The sequence below is a fragment of the Micropterus salmoides genome, unplaced genomic scaffold (genome assembly GCF_014851395.1).
Source record: "Micropterus salmoides isolate LMB-PRFRI ecotype aquatic unplaced genomic scaffold, ASM1485139v1 Ms_hic_scaffold_2, whole genome shotgun sequence".
NCBI lineage: Eukaryota > Metazoa > Chordata > Actinopteri > Centrarchiformes > Centrarchidae > Micropterus > Micropterus salmoides.
In genome coordinates, this window is record NW_024041150.1 from 12,347,591 (window position 1) to 12,363,409 (window position 15,819).

General features: G+C 38.6%; 1 protein-coding gene across 2 annotated transcripts in view; it reads left to right on the top strand.

Moving 5' to 3' along the window:
- The window catches only part of rap1gds1 (RAP1, GTP-GDP dissociation stimulator 1), a 31,625-nt gene that overhangs the window by 13,041 nt on the left and 2,765 nt on the right, over positions 1–15,819 (top strand). For both annotated transcript variants that reach the window (XM_038731248.1, XM_038731249.1), the window contains 9 exons: positions 6,214–6,342; positions 6,799–6,924; positions 7,747–7,890; positions 9,674–9,805; positions 10,129–10,263; positions 11,483–11,608; positions 12,161–12,300; positions 13,310–13,436; positions 13,910–14,038. In XM_038731248.1, coding sequence (XP_038587176.1) covers positions 6,214–6,342; positions 6,799–6,924; positions 7,747–7,890; positions 9,674–9,805; positions 10,129–10,263; positions 11,483–11,608; positions 12,161–12,300; positions 13,310–13,436; positions 13,910–14,038 — 1,188 coding nt within the window. The remainder of the gene's footprint in view (positions 1–6,213; positions 6,343–6,798; positions 6,925–7,746; positions 7,891–9,673; positions 9,806–10,128; positions 10,264–11,482; positions 11,609–12,160; positions 12,301–13,309; positions 13,437–13,909; positions 14,039–15,819) is intronic.

Below are 15,819 nucleotides of genomic sequence, written 5' to 3' on the forward strand. Positions count from 1 at the left end.
GGAGACACAGTGCTGGTCAACACTGTTAAACACCTGGCTTGTAAAAAGAAAAGCACGGTTCATTCAGTGTTTCCCACACATACACTTTACTTTGGCGACACACTGTAGCATTTATCAGAGAAACACAGTGAGTGGGTACTATCTGCAATGGAAAACAGAGGACGGTCGAGGCGAGTACTGGTCTGGTACTGGTATTGGAAAAACGGCATAAGAAGCGGGGAACGTTAGGTCTGTGAGTGTGAAGTGAACTGAGGGAGGCGATTTTAATAATTGATACTTAAGATGTAGAATGAAGTATAATTAAAACGGTGAAATAAGAAACTAGCTAAGTTACTAAAAGTAGTAAAAACATGCCCCCCCCCCTCCCCCCACCAGAAGATGATTGGCACAACATTTTGTACAGATATTCGTGGTTCCTAATGGTTTTTCCGATAGCTCCACTACAATGTTGACATTTGTGAATTTAAGCGAAATATCTATATAAACGTATCACTATTGGATATACTGCCACAGATTTTGGTACACACATTAATATCCCCTCAGGATGGATCGTAATAACTTTTCATCCAGCACCATCATCAGTTCAACATTTCTGTTTGTCCTTTGACTTTTGACTAATTACCTGTCAAACTAATGACATTTCCATCAGCCTCAGCTGTACTTTTTTTTTTTGTGCTCATAAGCAAATGTTAGCATGCTAACACTCGCTACGCATACTGATGTTAGCATTTAGAAAAAAAACCCTGCTGTGCCAAAGTACAGCCTCTTGGCTGTAGACTCTTCAGTCTCGTTACATTTCTGTTTGTTTGTGTACAGATTAAACAAATTAAATAACCATATCTTAACTGCAGCTCTCTCTGAATCACACAGACATGAGATTGATATCAATCTAGAAGTAAGTTAAAAGTATTGCTTTTTAGCTTTGTACAGATTTTCTACAAGAAATAAGCACATTTATTTAGTTTTTGTTCCCATGCAATTTTTCTTGCAGTTAAATACAGTAAGCTTTCGCTTCTATGTGTCTATCTATATAATTTGTCTGCATTTCTTTCTATAGACTGATATTTACAATGAATTTACATACATAATCAGTGTTTTTGCCTGTTTAAAAAAAGTGAATTTATAGTCCACTTACCTTCCTGTATCCCAGCATACATATTTATTGTACTATGCACCAGTTTGTGTCTTTGTGATTATAAGGCTTGTTGAGAGCAGCGAGTATGTGATCTGACAGACTCAGACCTCCTGCCAAAGTGTCTTTTGGCACTAGATGAGGGTTGGATCTGTTTGGCTGAGTGATGGGAGGTTTTGGGTGGCTCTAACAGGATGGATGAGTTTCTGCAGCTTTCACCATCTAGCGGACTCTTCATATCTAGCTAACGTTGAGAGAACTCCCCACTCACTAACACTGAATTAACGGCATTAGTTAAAAAGAATCTCTGAAGAACAAGACACAGGTATATTTAATTTTATATTTACTTTATTATTAGAGGATAAGTTTCTTTTGATGTTGAATGAATATATAATTGATAATCAGTCATATAATTCAAAAGTAAAATAGTTACAGCATGGCTCTGAATACTCGTAACACTCGTTGCTGTTTTCAGTATCTGACATATGCTAATATTTTAAATATTAAGTGATTCCTTGCTGAAAGTATTGTAAAGACAAATAATATAAGAGTTGATAAGTGGCTTCTGTCTCAGACTAGTGCTGTTTATTTACTGGTAGCATTGATTTTCCCCCCATCAAGTTTGTTTGTATAACCCAATATCATATACAGTATCTAAATATGTCTAGGCCCATGGGCGAGGAAGCTGTTGGCAGAAAGTAATGGCTGAATTATAATCAAAAGGACAAGAAGTGCAAAAAAATAAGTCCTAGAAATGATGTACAGTGGATAGAAAAAGTCTACATACCCCTGTTAAAATGCCAGGTTCTTATGTAAAATAATGAGACAAAGATAAATCATGTCAGAACTTTTTCCACCTTTAATGTGAACAATTCAATAGAAAAACAAACTGAAATCTTTGAGTATGAAAAATAAAACCCCTCAAATAACCTGGTTGCATAACCCTTAGACTAATACTTTGTTAAAGCACCTTTTGATTTTATTAGAGCAGTCAGTCTTTTTGGGTAGGAGTCTATTAGCATGGCACATCTTGATGTGGCAATATTTGCCCACTCTGCTTTGCAAAAGCGCTCCAAATCTGTCAGATTGCGAGGACGTCGCCTGTGCACAGCCCTCTTCAGATCACCCCACAGATGTTCAGTTGGATTCAGGTCTGGGCTCTGGCTGGGCCATTTCAAAACATTAATCTTCTTCTGGTGAAGCCGTGCTTCTGTGGATTAGGATGTGTGCTTTGGGTCGTTGTTGTGCAAAGGTGAACTTCCTCTTCATCTTCAGCTTTCTAACCGACGCCTGAAGGTTTTGTGCCAAAACTGCCTGGTATTTGGAACTGTTCATAGATCCCTCCACCCTGACTAAGGCCCCGGTTCCAGCTGAATAAAAACAACCCCAAAGCATGATGCTGCCACCACCATGCTTCACTGTGGGTATGCTGTTCCTTGGGTGATGTGCAGTGTTGTTTTTGCAGCAAACATACCTTTTGGAATTATGGCCGAAAAGTTCTACCTTGGTTTCATCAGACCATAACACATTTTCCCACATGCTTTTGGAGGACTTGATGTTTGTTTTTGCAAACTTCAGCCGTGCTTGGATGTTTTTCTTTGTAAGAAAAGGCTTCCGTCTTGCCACCCTACCCCATAGCCCATTCATATGAAGAATACAGGAGATAGTTGTCACATGTACCACACAGCCAGTACTTGCCAAATTCCTGCAGTTCCTTTAATGTTGCTGTAGGCCTCTTGGAAGCCTCCCTGGCCAGTTTTCTTTTTGTCTTTTCATCAGTTTTGGAGGGACATCCAGTTCAGGTCAGTTGTGCCATATTTTCTCCACTTGATGATGACTGTCTTCACTGTGTTCCATGGTATATCTAATGCTTTGGAAATTCTTTTGTACCCGTCTCCTGACTTATGTCTTTCAACAATGAGATCTCTGATGCTTTGAAAGCTCTCTGCGGACCGTGGCTTTTGCTCGGAGATGCAACTAAAGAAAATATCAGGACTATCCTACTAGAACAGCTGAACTTTATTTGTGATTAATCAGAGTCACTTTAAATGATGGCAGGTGTGTAATGACTTCTAGCTAACCTGAGTTTGAATGTGATTGGTTAATTCTTAACATAGCCATATCCCCAGTTATAAGATTTCAGTTTATTTTTCTATTGAATTGTTCACATTATAGGTCACATTAAAGGTGGAAAACGTTCTGACATGATTTATCTTTGTCTCATTATTTTACATCATAAGAACCTGGCATTTTAACAGGGGTGTGTAGACTTTTTCTATCCACTGTAGTGTCCTCATAAGGGCTTTTTAGTTTTTTCTGTTTTCATTGCCTTTCCAAAAAAACTCTGAAAGCTTTTGCTTCATTTACGCTGTCATCAAGCCATCCATCAATGTTTCCAATTTTGTGGCACACCATGTAAAGTCCTCTATAGGGGCTGAATTAATATCATGATTTATTGAAGTTCAAACAACGCATGTAACATCTGTTATGTTGGATTTTTCTTTGTCTCACTTGCTTTAAGGTTTTAGCTGGTCCTGGTACTGCAAGTTCTGATCGTCATTCAATAAGGATCTGAAAAGATCTTGTATGTTGCAGTATTGCTTTTAACTTTTCCCTTCTCTCTTCTGTTCAGCTCATCCACTCACTCCTGTCTTCCCTCACCATCGATTTATAGACTTTTTTTTTTTATAAAAAGGTGTGCGTAATGGCTCTACCAACTCTTGCCAATAGATGGCAAAGGTATCTACACTTTTCTCTTAAGGTTTTGGGAATCTGAAATGTGGAATTTACTTTCTGCTTCTAACTCACCCTACTGTCATAGAGAGGGCCATGACACCATGTTGTGGGCGAATTGGCATTTAACGCAGGTGTGTATGTAAAAACTGCTTTAAATAATAATTCATCATTTAAGGGTTTAATTGTCGTTGTGATTTACATTACCCCTCCTTAATTCTCTGAAAAATAAAAAATGTGAGTATTTTTAATAGGTTTTATTGTGATTTCCCTAAAATACTTGTTTTGGTGACATAATCACAGTGTGAATGCACAGTTTAAAGCGCGGCTATGTAACTCCTGTAAACATGACCACCATGCTCACAAATAGCACCTACGTGATAATGATAAATGCTAAACTGTAGCACAAGTGGAGAAGCGTCATAAATTCAGTAAACTGACTCAGTAACAGTGACACAACAAACCTAATGTTTGCTAACATTAGCCACCATAAGCCACTGGTCACACTGGATGTGTTACTCTCCGCACCCCTTGTTTTGCAGGCATACATAAAGATAATAAGCAAAATGTTATTTTAACAGAAATGCTTTCATTTGACATAATTCTGATATATTATTGTACAGTTCTCAAACCCTTTTCTCGAGGCCAACTGTCGAATGTAATATGTTCGTCTAATGAAAGTTATGGTTATCGATACAGGATTTGCTGAGGTGGGGAAAAAAATAACTCAGACTAAGCAAAGGCCTGGTCACACCACAACACTTTCAGCCATTTTCAGTTGATTCCAATGGAATCAGCGCGATTAGTGGTTTTGCTCGTAGGGATGCTTTTTTGCCAAGTTCAGCATTGGTGACTTTAACCCGCAAACTTTCACGTAGCAAAGCGTTATGACTGATCTTTTGAGGGGAGAGCCGGAGAACCCAAAATGAAGCTATCATAGCTTAATAGCTGTGTGTCACAATTCACTTTCATTTAACCTCTGTTATCTCTCTTATTTTTGTGAACAATTTTTTATTTGGTTTCATATTAACAGACAGAAAAAAGGGGAAAAAAATAAAAGAAAGGCATAAACATGTACAGAAATACAATATACACACCCTCATTCCCTCACCTCAACCTACACACGCACACCCAACCACACACAAACAATATAAACAAAACTAACACAATTGTACTTTATCTAATCCCCCCTACACTCCCTACTGAGTCATCTACCGTGTGCCCCCCCCCGGCAAGAAATTCAGTAACTTGAAGAGCTGAAGACTGTACTTCAGAGCATTCCCAAACATGTGAAGAAAAGTACCTATACTGCCTTGTGAACACAGTTGACAGAGCGGAGATGACTCTAACTTAATCAGATGTCTAATTCTGGGCATTAATAAGTTCTATAGACAAATCTTAAGTGAATGGATTGGTGATTAGGATTTTTAGAAGCTTGGTTAATATTATTCCAAATAGTTTTCCAAGCTATTGTAGGGGAAATGAAACTATAATCATTTTGCCAAGTTGTTTGAATTGCAATTGGTTTATAGGAACTTTGCATTATTTGAGAATACATTGTGGATACCAGCAGTAAATTATGGTTATGAAAATGCCACTTTTTTTTTTTTTTTTTTTTTTTTAATAGTCAAGTGTTGTTGGTCGCAAGCTTCCAAATTAGTAAAAGATTAGAAATAATAGGCCCAAAACGCATTTTGGCTTGTTTTAATGGGAGTCTGCATAAATTAAATCTTGTAATCTGTGCGTATAAACTAATTTCTCTTCCAGAGAGCACCAACAAACAGATTTTGTGGGGTCTAAACAAGATTTTATAGTATGCAATACAATTGCACCAATGATAGACTTTTAAATTTGGAACTCCCCTACCTCTAGCTGATTTCTCTGTCTGAAGAGTTTTGAGTTTAATCTTTAGTCTTTTGTTATTCCAAATAAAACCAGTGATTAAACTATGCAAACTATGCCAGTACTCAATCTGTGGGCTTAGAGGCAACATAGAGCTGAGAAAATGTACTTGCTATCATTTTTATAACAGAAATCCTAGCATCAAAACATTTAGGCCTTGACCTCTGTTATCTCTGTAGTTGCCAGGGGGAGTAAAGAGAGAGAATCACCAGATTATTTTTGTTATACCGCTTTCTGGTGTGACCAGGCTTTAGTGTATTGCATTGAACAAAGGTTTGTGTTTGCTGAGGAAGAATGTGCCATCGTCTCGCTACTACAGCAAATGAGCTTTCAGGTCAAAATCAAATCAAATGTCGCATATGTTGTTCTCCTGGTCTCCTCAGCTCTACATTATGTTTAGAACAACAGGTCGACTGCCCGGCTTTCTGTGTCTTTGTTTTGTGCAGATTCTTTACAAGCCCAGCTGATCAACATGGGTGTGATTCCCACTCTGGTGAAGCTGCTAGGCGTCCATTCCCACAACACAGCCTTGACAGAAATGTGTCTAATTGCCTTTGGGAATTTGGCTGAGCTTGGTGAGTACAACTAAATACCTATTTATCCAAGCCATTACAAAATGGTGAACAGTATCATCAACGTCTCACCTACCTAGATTTCTTCATTTTTATTTACTGCAAATTTTTTAGTCTGTCAGTCTGCAGAATCAGCTCGCCGTGGTCTGAGTAGACCTAGCCCAACTCTCAAACACAAAAAAACACGCCCCCCTCAAGGAGCATTGTGATGCATAGCTGAATATCTTTTCTTTCCTCCAACAAACAAACATGTTAACCATAAATTTGAAAATCACTGTGACAATAGTTTACTACAAAAGTGGATGACATATTGTGACTTCAGTTGGACTATAAAATAAAACGTAGGTCATAGTTCTCCTGCAGGGCCTAGAAACACTATTAGCCTAAATAAGATGTCCATGTAGAGGAATTCCTTCTCTTTCATGACATGCCTGTATAATCCTCTTCTGCTGTTCTCAGAGTCCAGCAAAGAGCAGTTTGCCTCCACCAATATTGCTGAGGAGCTGGTTCGTCTTTTCCAGAAGCAGTCGGAGCACGAGAAGAAGGAAATGATTTTTGAGGTTCTGGCTCCACTTGCAGAAAATGGTAATGTAATTTGTCTCATCTTTCTTTTTTCTCATAACTGAGCGCTACAAAAGGTCATATCCACTGTATGGGAGGTCTAGAGATGCAGGCGCTAAAGAGTGAGAGACGCAGCGTTCTCTCGTGCCTTCGGAGGAAAATCAGGTCCACCTTCTCTATAGTAAATCATCCTCTCAGTGTGTGAGTCATGCTTTCCAGGCTAGCTGCACAGTCATGGCAGACTGCTCCTGCATTTGCTCAGCTGCTCTTTTTCAAACATGTCAGCGTGTGTGTGTGTGTGTGTGTGTGTGTGTGTTACAGCAGCAGAGAGAGCCTCTTACTGACTGTTATCACCATTCCAGGCACACTGGGTGCTCATACGTTTTCAGTCTCCAGGACAACGTCCTACATTACTCTAGAGAAACCTCACTCGCTCTCTGCCTCTCCTTCTCTTTCAGTTGTCAGGCTGCATCTACATTAAGATCTATTACAAGTTTTCAGAGCCCATTCTGATGTCTTCAGATATCTGCATATAATTTAAACACTTTGAGCTCCAATTCTTCTATGAAAGGTGTTACACAAATAAAGTTTGTAAAAATAAAGTTATTAGTGTTATCATATGATGCACCGTTGCATTGCAGTAGCAGTGTTTCAGACTTAACTGTCCTCCCTGAACGTCTTGTTCTCCTTCCCCTGCCAGATTTTTATTATTAATGTTGTTGTTTTTCGTTCTTATTAACTTTTATTTGCTGTATTTTTTCTGTGGACTGTGATTTTATGTTCAGCACTTTGAGAAGCTGCTTTTAAAGGCGCTCTATAAAATAAAGTTTATTATTATTATATTAGATGTGATAAAGCTGCAGCTGGTGGAGGCCGGCTTGGTGGAGTGTCTCCTGGAGGTGGTGGGTCAGACTGTAGATGGAGAGAGAGAGGAGGACATCGCCCAGCTCAAGACTGCCTCTGACCTCATGGTTCTCCTTCTGCTGGGAGGTAAACACACCAGGGCTTGTCCAATACATGGCCGATAATAACTCCTTGTACGTGGCTTTAGGATCAACAATTATACCACAGACTTAAAAGGGTTCATGTGGTCTGTCTTCAAATATTTAACAGTCAAATTTATTTTCAGCTTCATAGAGTTAAGGTGGTTTTAAAAAACATTAAAATTCCCTCTGAATCGGAGCTTTAAAAAGCTTTCTGCAACAGTAATTAGAAATTCATAATTTCTTCAAGCTGTCAGATTAATCTTGCTGTCAAATATATACAAGGTCATGAGGGGAGAAGATTATCCTCTAACTGACTTAATTTATGGACAGAAAATATAACCTACATACACACACACATATATGACCATAAATACAAAGGTGGAATAAACCTAAACAGTAAATAAATATACATACTGGAGTCTCTGCAGCTATTCTTACAAGACGTATCACATGATGGTGTTCTTCATTCTTGTATGTTAAAGGAGCACTATGCTACAGTACGTATATTTAAAGAGCGATTCAGCAATGATTCATCATGTTCTACCAGTGCTTCATAAATCAACAGGAAGATGGTCCACAACATTTTCTCTTCCTCTCTAAGCTCTCTCAAGCAGGCACTGAGTGTAGTGCACTGAGTGTGCAGTTTCTAACAGATGTTTGCCATTATCTAATGGCCAAAAATCCTGATGTGCCAGAATCAGATTACATGATATTTTTGTCTTTTGGGATGATCGCTGAGATTAGGTGATTTTAATGAGTCATAAATTGTCCTGACTTGGCTGAGGGACAAGGATGGGAACACCAGTTTTCATCTTTTTGGCCCCCAATAGTAAGGTTGGGCCATAATTGTGCCAATATTGTGAATTATACCCTACATTTCATTACCGATGAATCTGCCGACTATTGTCGCGATAAATCGTGACTCTACAGTTTCATGTCATAAATGACAAAGAAAAACAGCAAATCCTTACATATAGGAAGCTGGAACCACTAAATGTGACTTAAAAAGATGAATTGATTATAAAAAATAGTTGCCAATTGATTTTCTTTCGATCGACCTAATTACTTAATCTTGTAACCGTTGCAGCTCTATTTCAATCCCATACCCAACACCAAAAAATACTGCCTCAAAATTTACCAGTTGAAACTCAAGCAGGCCATTTTATTGTTCAAGCCTTAAACTGTATTTCTTGTGTTGCCTTTCATGAGGTAATCCAACACTATATAAAATATATAATATATTTTTAAATAAACTAACAGTTTTGCATTGTGTTGCAACAGTGTAGGTTTCAGAAATAAAAAATATATAGTAATGCAAACAGCAACGTCATGTAAAATTTACTATTGTTAATGCACTGACCCTAATTTAACTGAAGTTTAATTAAAGTCTCTTTTTAGGACAATTTTAACTGTAAATTACACTTTTTTTTTTTTTTTTACATAATATACTGCAGTTTCAGAGATGGTGGCAGTGCCCAGCCCAGAGTAGTACAGTTTTCCTCTCAGGCTCAATACAGTCTCACTAAGCTCCTGCTAGAGGACAGGACTGCCCTAATAAAGCCTGAGAGGTGAAACACAGCGAGTATCAGCTCCTGTCGTCTCTCCTGTGCATTGAGGTGTCTGGAAAGTCAGAGGACAAAGTTCACAGGCACTTGAGTAAGAAAATCACAATGAAACTGTAAAAGTGAGGGGACATGTTCCCCCCCCATCCCCAGTGGAAATGATGCTCTTGCTGCCTTATAAAAGACTGGCATTGTGCAGTAATCTGTCTCCCCCCTGTTGTGTAGATGAGTCCATGCAGAAGCTGTTTGAGGGAGGAAAGGGCAGTGTCTTCCAGAGGGTCCTGTCCTGGATACCGTCTCATAACCATCAGCTGCAGCTTGCTGGGGCACTGGCCATCGCTAATTTTGCTCGCAACGGTAAGCTTCACTTCACAGTGTGGTAAGATGAGGTCCCAGAGGGAAGTTACTGACCAAAATGTTTATTACGCAGAGTGGGACGTTCCTGCATAAACATATAATAATAGTGTACAACAAAGAAAAAATACCGTTTTACATTTAATCATAGTTGTAGAGTGATGTGTAGTGAGAAAGTGGTAAACTTAGTGGTAACATACCTACTATCGATAAAATAATATTTTGTTACAGTATTAATTACAGGTGACGGTAATAGGACTGTAAGCCCTGCTCAGTATCTGACACATCAATCTATTTACTCTTCTTGCATGTATTTCTGTGTGTAGATGGGAACTGCATCCACATGGTGGACACTGGGATTGTGCAGAAACTTCTGGAACTGTTGGACCGGCACGTTGAGGAAGGCAACGTGACTGTTCAACATGCAGCACTGAGTGCCCTGCGGAACCTGGCCATACCTGGTGAGCCGCTGCATCAGTCAAACTTAGAGGAGCTTGCACACACACCAGGATCTGTGTCGTCTAGCTACTATATACACTTTGTATATTTTAAAACCTAATTTAGAATACTTTATTCTTAAGTAAGTTTGAAATATACTTTTAACAACATCAAGTATAAACAAACAAAGTGACATCAGCCTGGTATTTTGAGAGTCGTCATCTGCAGTTGTTGCAGTATAAGGTAAGATGATTATACATTTAAGGAAAACATTTCTTGTGTTTGCCTTTAAGACAAAGTGTAAAATTTGTTTGCAAACTCCAAAGACCGATAATGATAATGAATGAAAACTGTGTGTTTTATTGCTTCACTTGTTTTGTTAGAACAGTGCTGAAACACTATCAGCAGGCTTCTGAACTAAAATTTCAAAACCATAACTCCATTTTTCAAACAGCACACCCATTTCCCTAAACTCCACGCACAAATCCCTTCATTTCTTATTGCCTATACCATGCAGTCATTGAGAAAACACTAACATTCAATATTGTTCACTCATTCAGCACAGGTTGAGCTCAGTTAGCACACAGCTACCCAGGTGGAAACACAAACAGTCAAAATTGATAACACACCAATCAGAAGCTTCAATAGAGAGAGTCAGTTCGTTCAGTTTTGGAACAATGGATCCAGAGAGATGTGAAGGAAGAGGTGGAGGACACCAGAGAGGAGGAGGAGGAAGATGAGGAGGAGAGGTAGGAGGTGGAGAAGGAGAACAAGAATCTCTGGCCTGTCCCAGACCAAAGATGGGATGCTGGGGCAGAATAATATCTTGTACTGTACAGCACACTAAGGAATAAGAAATGTGCAGATGTTTACATTTGTTGTTTCTTTTGTTGTGTTCATCATGTGAAAAGGTTTTTGAGGGGGGGGGAGACCACAAGCAGCATTACTAATAACCAGTTTTTGTAGTATTTTGAATTTTTGTCACCAGTGTGTAAGACTGTGTTGCTGTGTGTGTGTGTGTGTGTGTGTGTGTGTTGTGTCTGAGGGCAAAGTTTGCTTTTTCAGCAAGATTGAATGGTTTTGAGTGGAAAGCTTCATTTTGACCTAAAATTAGGATGTTTGGAGAACTGGGTGAGAAGTTGTGCATTTGTGTTTAGAGTTTCGAGAAAAAGAGGCATAATTTCAAGAAATGTGTTTAAGCAATTGAGATAAACTGTAATCTGCCTTGTTTCCTCTCTCCAGTGGTAAACAAATCCAAGATGCTGTCAGCTGGAGTAGCGGACGTGGTGTTGAAGTTTTTGCAGTCAGAGATGCCACCAGTCCAGTTTAAACTCCTGGGGACATTACGTATGCTCATCGATACACAAGGTAGAACTTTAATCTGTCCTTTTCTCTTTACACCAAATCCATGAAAAGCATCACAGGAAATATATATTGACCCTGACAACACATTCTAGACTTACTGAGAATAGAGTGAAAATTCTAAAGTATATGGATATCCAGTGGTCATGTTACACACACCAGTTGATGATGTTTGAAGAAACCATAAAGGATATTTCAAGCAAAGTTGGCAGCAAGCTTTGGCTCCTGTTTAATCTTTGGTGTGATAATCAAGAGCTTCTTAGCAGCCCAGCCCATACGAGCCTCAATTCTGAGTCATAAAGACACACAAATATGGTAACTGCTGCTCAAGTCCTGACACTGGACAGATGGTCCCATATACAGAAAGTCTTTTTAACCAGAGTGAAATAAAATGTGGTTCAGTCAAATGCGACTGTACCATGTCTGAAAAGAACTTCAGTGTTTGCTTCTAATCTAGACCCTCAACTTTAAACCTAAAAAGCTTTTCACTGCATTTTGGTGACAGTGGACACCAGAGTCACTAATCTTGTCACACTAATCTTGTGTGTGTTTGTTCAGCTGAAGCCGCAGACCAGCTGGGAACCAATGGGAAACTGGTGGAGAGGCTAGTGGAGTGGTGTGAAGCCAAAGATCACGCGGGAGTGATGGGCGAGTCCAACAGGCTCCTGTCGGCCCTCATTCGACACAGCAAGTCCAAGGTCAGACGCCATTCTTCACACACAAATTACATTAAACTGGTCACGTCTTTGGTTGCAGTTAATTGTTCTCTTGTGCTGTCTGTAGTTGGTGGAGTTTTTCTCATTTGTTATTTTGAGAGGTTTCTTATACCAGCTGCACATTATTAATTTAGAGAAACTCTGTACCTTCTGCAGCCACAAGTGGCAATTATGGAACATTAGTAAATGCTAAGTAGGGTAAACTGAGTAACTTTGCCAAACTTCTATCACTACACGAGTCATAAACCCTACATTTGTATCTTCCAGACTGGATTATTTTAATGTCCTTTTGTGTGGTCTTCCTAGCTGTGCTACTAGAAATATGTAGCTTGTTCAGAATGCAGCAGCTAGCTCTTGACAAAAACTAGAAACTTTGACCCTATAACCCATCCTGGCCTCTGTTCACTGGTTACAAGCTAGTGCTGATTTTTAAGGTTCTTCTTTTTACTTCTGAAGCCTTGCATGAACTTATATATCTGAGCTGATCACTGGCACACCCTCTTCACTGTCAGTGCTGGTGTCCTGGTCATTCCTTTGTTTAACAAAAGAAATCAGTTGGCTTCAGAGCATTTGCCCACCGTGCTCCTTATCTCTGGAACGGCCTTCCATTACATGTTAGAGAAGCAGTTTAGTGGACATATTTACATCGTAATTGAAAACCTAACTTTTTGCCAAGCAAAAGTACTTCTTAAACGACGCATCGATGAATCGTTGAAATAATCTATCGAAGCTTCGAATACTAAAATCATCGTTAGCTGCAGCCCTACAGCTGATTAATTGGGTTTACTAGTGTATGGGTCTGAACATGGCGTCTATCTATAAATCATCCAGTCATCTCGTTGTGTCATGATGAATAACGGAGCCATCTATATTATTTACTACATATACATTTACCTTGTCTGCATTTATCTGAATGTACATCTCAGGATTGGTTCATTAAAGGGATGGTTGTTGTTTTTTTTTTGTTTGTTTGTTTTTTTGTGGATTTCAGGAAGTCGTCAAAACGGTAATCCAGGGAGGAGGCGTCAAGCACTTAGTTACCATGGCAACTAGTGAGCACATGATCATGCAGAATGAAGCACTGGTGGCCTTGGGTCTTATAGCGGCTCTGGATTTGGGTAAGCGCAAGAACTATTGTTATTTGTAATTTAAGTTTTACACTTTGGCAAGTTTGAACATTAAGGCAGTATTTTGTGTGTGCTTTTTAGTTAACTGCCTTTGAATTTGCATGATGAAACAAAATGGAGACCTCAAGCGCTAATGATTCTCCCCGTCAGCTGCCAGGAGCAGGGAGATTTTCACCTCCCGAGACAGGATCTGTAGAAATGCTTAAAGATCTGCTTAATCAGAAATCCAGGTTCATTGAATTTGAGTTGAGCAGAGGCCTAACTGTCTGCAGAAAACTTTGCAAAAGCAGTGCAAACTGTTTGACTCCGTTCTGTGACTTCTGAGAAAGGAAGCTGAATGCATTATATATTATATCCACACTGAAACCTGCTCTTCTGCTCTGTAGCGCACTCACTGGTGGAAACAAAAACATGTCGCCATATTCATCACGGTTTCCCACTGGAATTCTTTTTCTGGATTTCAGTTGCAGCTGAGAAGGACTTTGTTGGAGCCCACCTGGTGTCAGTGCTTCACAAGCTGCTGTCAGATGAGAGGAGTGCGCCAGAGATCAAGTACAACTCTATGATCCTCATCTGTGCAGTCATGGGCTCAGGTGAAAATTGTTATTATTTTTTAACTCCGATTGAAGTGCATAGTTACTGTATCTAGGGCCGGGCAATAAAACAATAATGATAATCATCGCAATATAATTTTCCTCAATAACAATATAATAAATGTTCAATATATTAAAAACAAATTAGCACTTAATTTTTCTATTAAAATATTAATTTTGTTGAGGAAAAGGGACTGAAAAAAGATTTACTAATCATATTGTTAAAAAAGATTTTATCAAAGTTGTTTTGAATGTTCTCCCTCAGATTTGTGAAGTGATCCACTGTTTGGCAACAAGTGTTTGTGACGTTCTGACCATAAAGAAAAGTTTAATCGCACAATTAACCATCTGGTTTCTTCAGTTTTCACTCAGGAGCAAAAATCACCCTTTAAACTTGGGAGAAATAATGATATGACATTTATCGTGATAATTATCGATATCGAATGCTATAAAATGTGTATATCGTGATAGCATTTTTGGCCATATTGCCCAGCCCTAACCGTATCTATCAACCACACCCCTGACTTGTCTTATAAATGATACTTATTTTGAAAGATTTCAATAGTTGCCTTTTTGAAACTACTGTATAATGCAAGTGAACAAATCAATCACAGCCTGGATGGAGCAGGACATAATAAAAAGTGTGCTACAGTAAACTTTCCAAATGTTGTTATTATATTAACATATTGTTTTGCATAAATAGTTATGATTATTGGCAAGTTAGTAGCCTACTTAAAATTAAAGTTAGAGACTAACTACCATGTAGAACAACATTTTTCTTGCACAAAGTTAATGAATAAAAAACTGAAAGAGAGAAGAGTGGTAAGCTAAATACTGTACTATTATATGAAATTATAATGAATATAGTAACATATAATTAACATATTAATATCAAACTAACAGTTTACTATTATATTAACAATATACTTTTAATATAATGTTATAATATACTAATACACTCATTTATACCAGCTCCTCCTCCAGGTTGTGGATAGGGCCCCTGTAGCAGGCAGATGCCATTGTGACAATATGTGCTCCTCCTGAGAGCAACATGTTCCCCTTGTTCTGTTTTACATCTGTTTTACTAAAGTTGTTGTTATAGAAATGCACACAGAGATCAGCTTTACGATGCAGACAGCAGTTGTTGATTGCAAATGTTTGTGCTACACTACCATCACTCAATTTATTCTCAAGTTTTGTTCCCTTCTGGCCTATTTGAATTATGTTGTATTTATACAGTGGTCGATCGAAGTTATCACAAACAAAGAGTGTTTAGTTTTACAGTCTCAATCTATTTAATGATAAACGTAAGTTAAAAGTGCGTTGTGTAGTTTTTGAGGCTTCTAGCTGTAAGATTTTGGATTGCAACCAACAGTCCACCCTTACATATTTATGCCTGAAAATAAATTACAACTGTGTCAGGTAGTTATCAACTGGTCTGCGTTTGCTGGCAAACTAACATTATCTAGTTTGAACCAACTAAAACACAAATCACACTGTGTTTCACATGATTTGCAGTAATGTTGCACACATAAAAGCCGTGGCCGATATAAGGCAATAGATTTTCGCAGGAAATCCAACCAGTCCTTCACATAGAAAACAGTAGGCTTAAACAGGCTGTTATATACAACTGAGAAAGTTGGTGAATGGCTCAATGTTTAGGTGAGGTTACAACCTGGTCACACATAGGCAATAAAATGTTATAAATATGTTTAAATTCCTTTTAAAAACTCCACAATTCCCCTTTTAAAGGTGTGAGGCTGACTTTACCGGTTACAGCT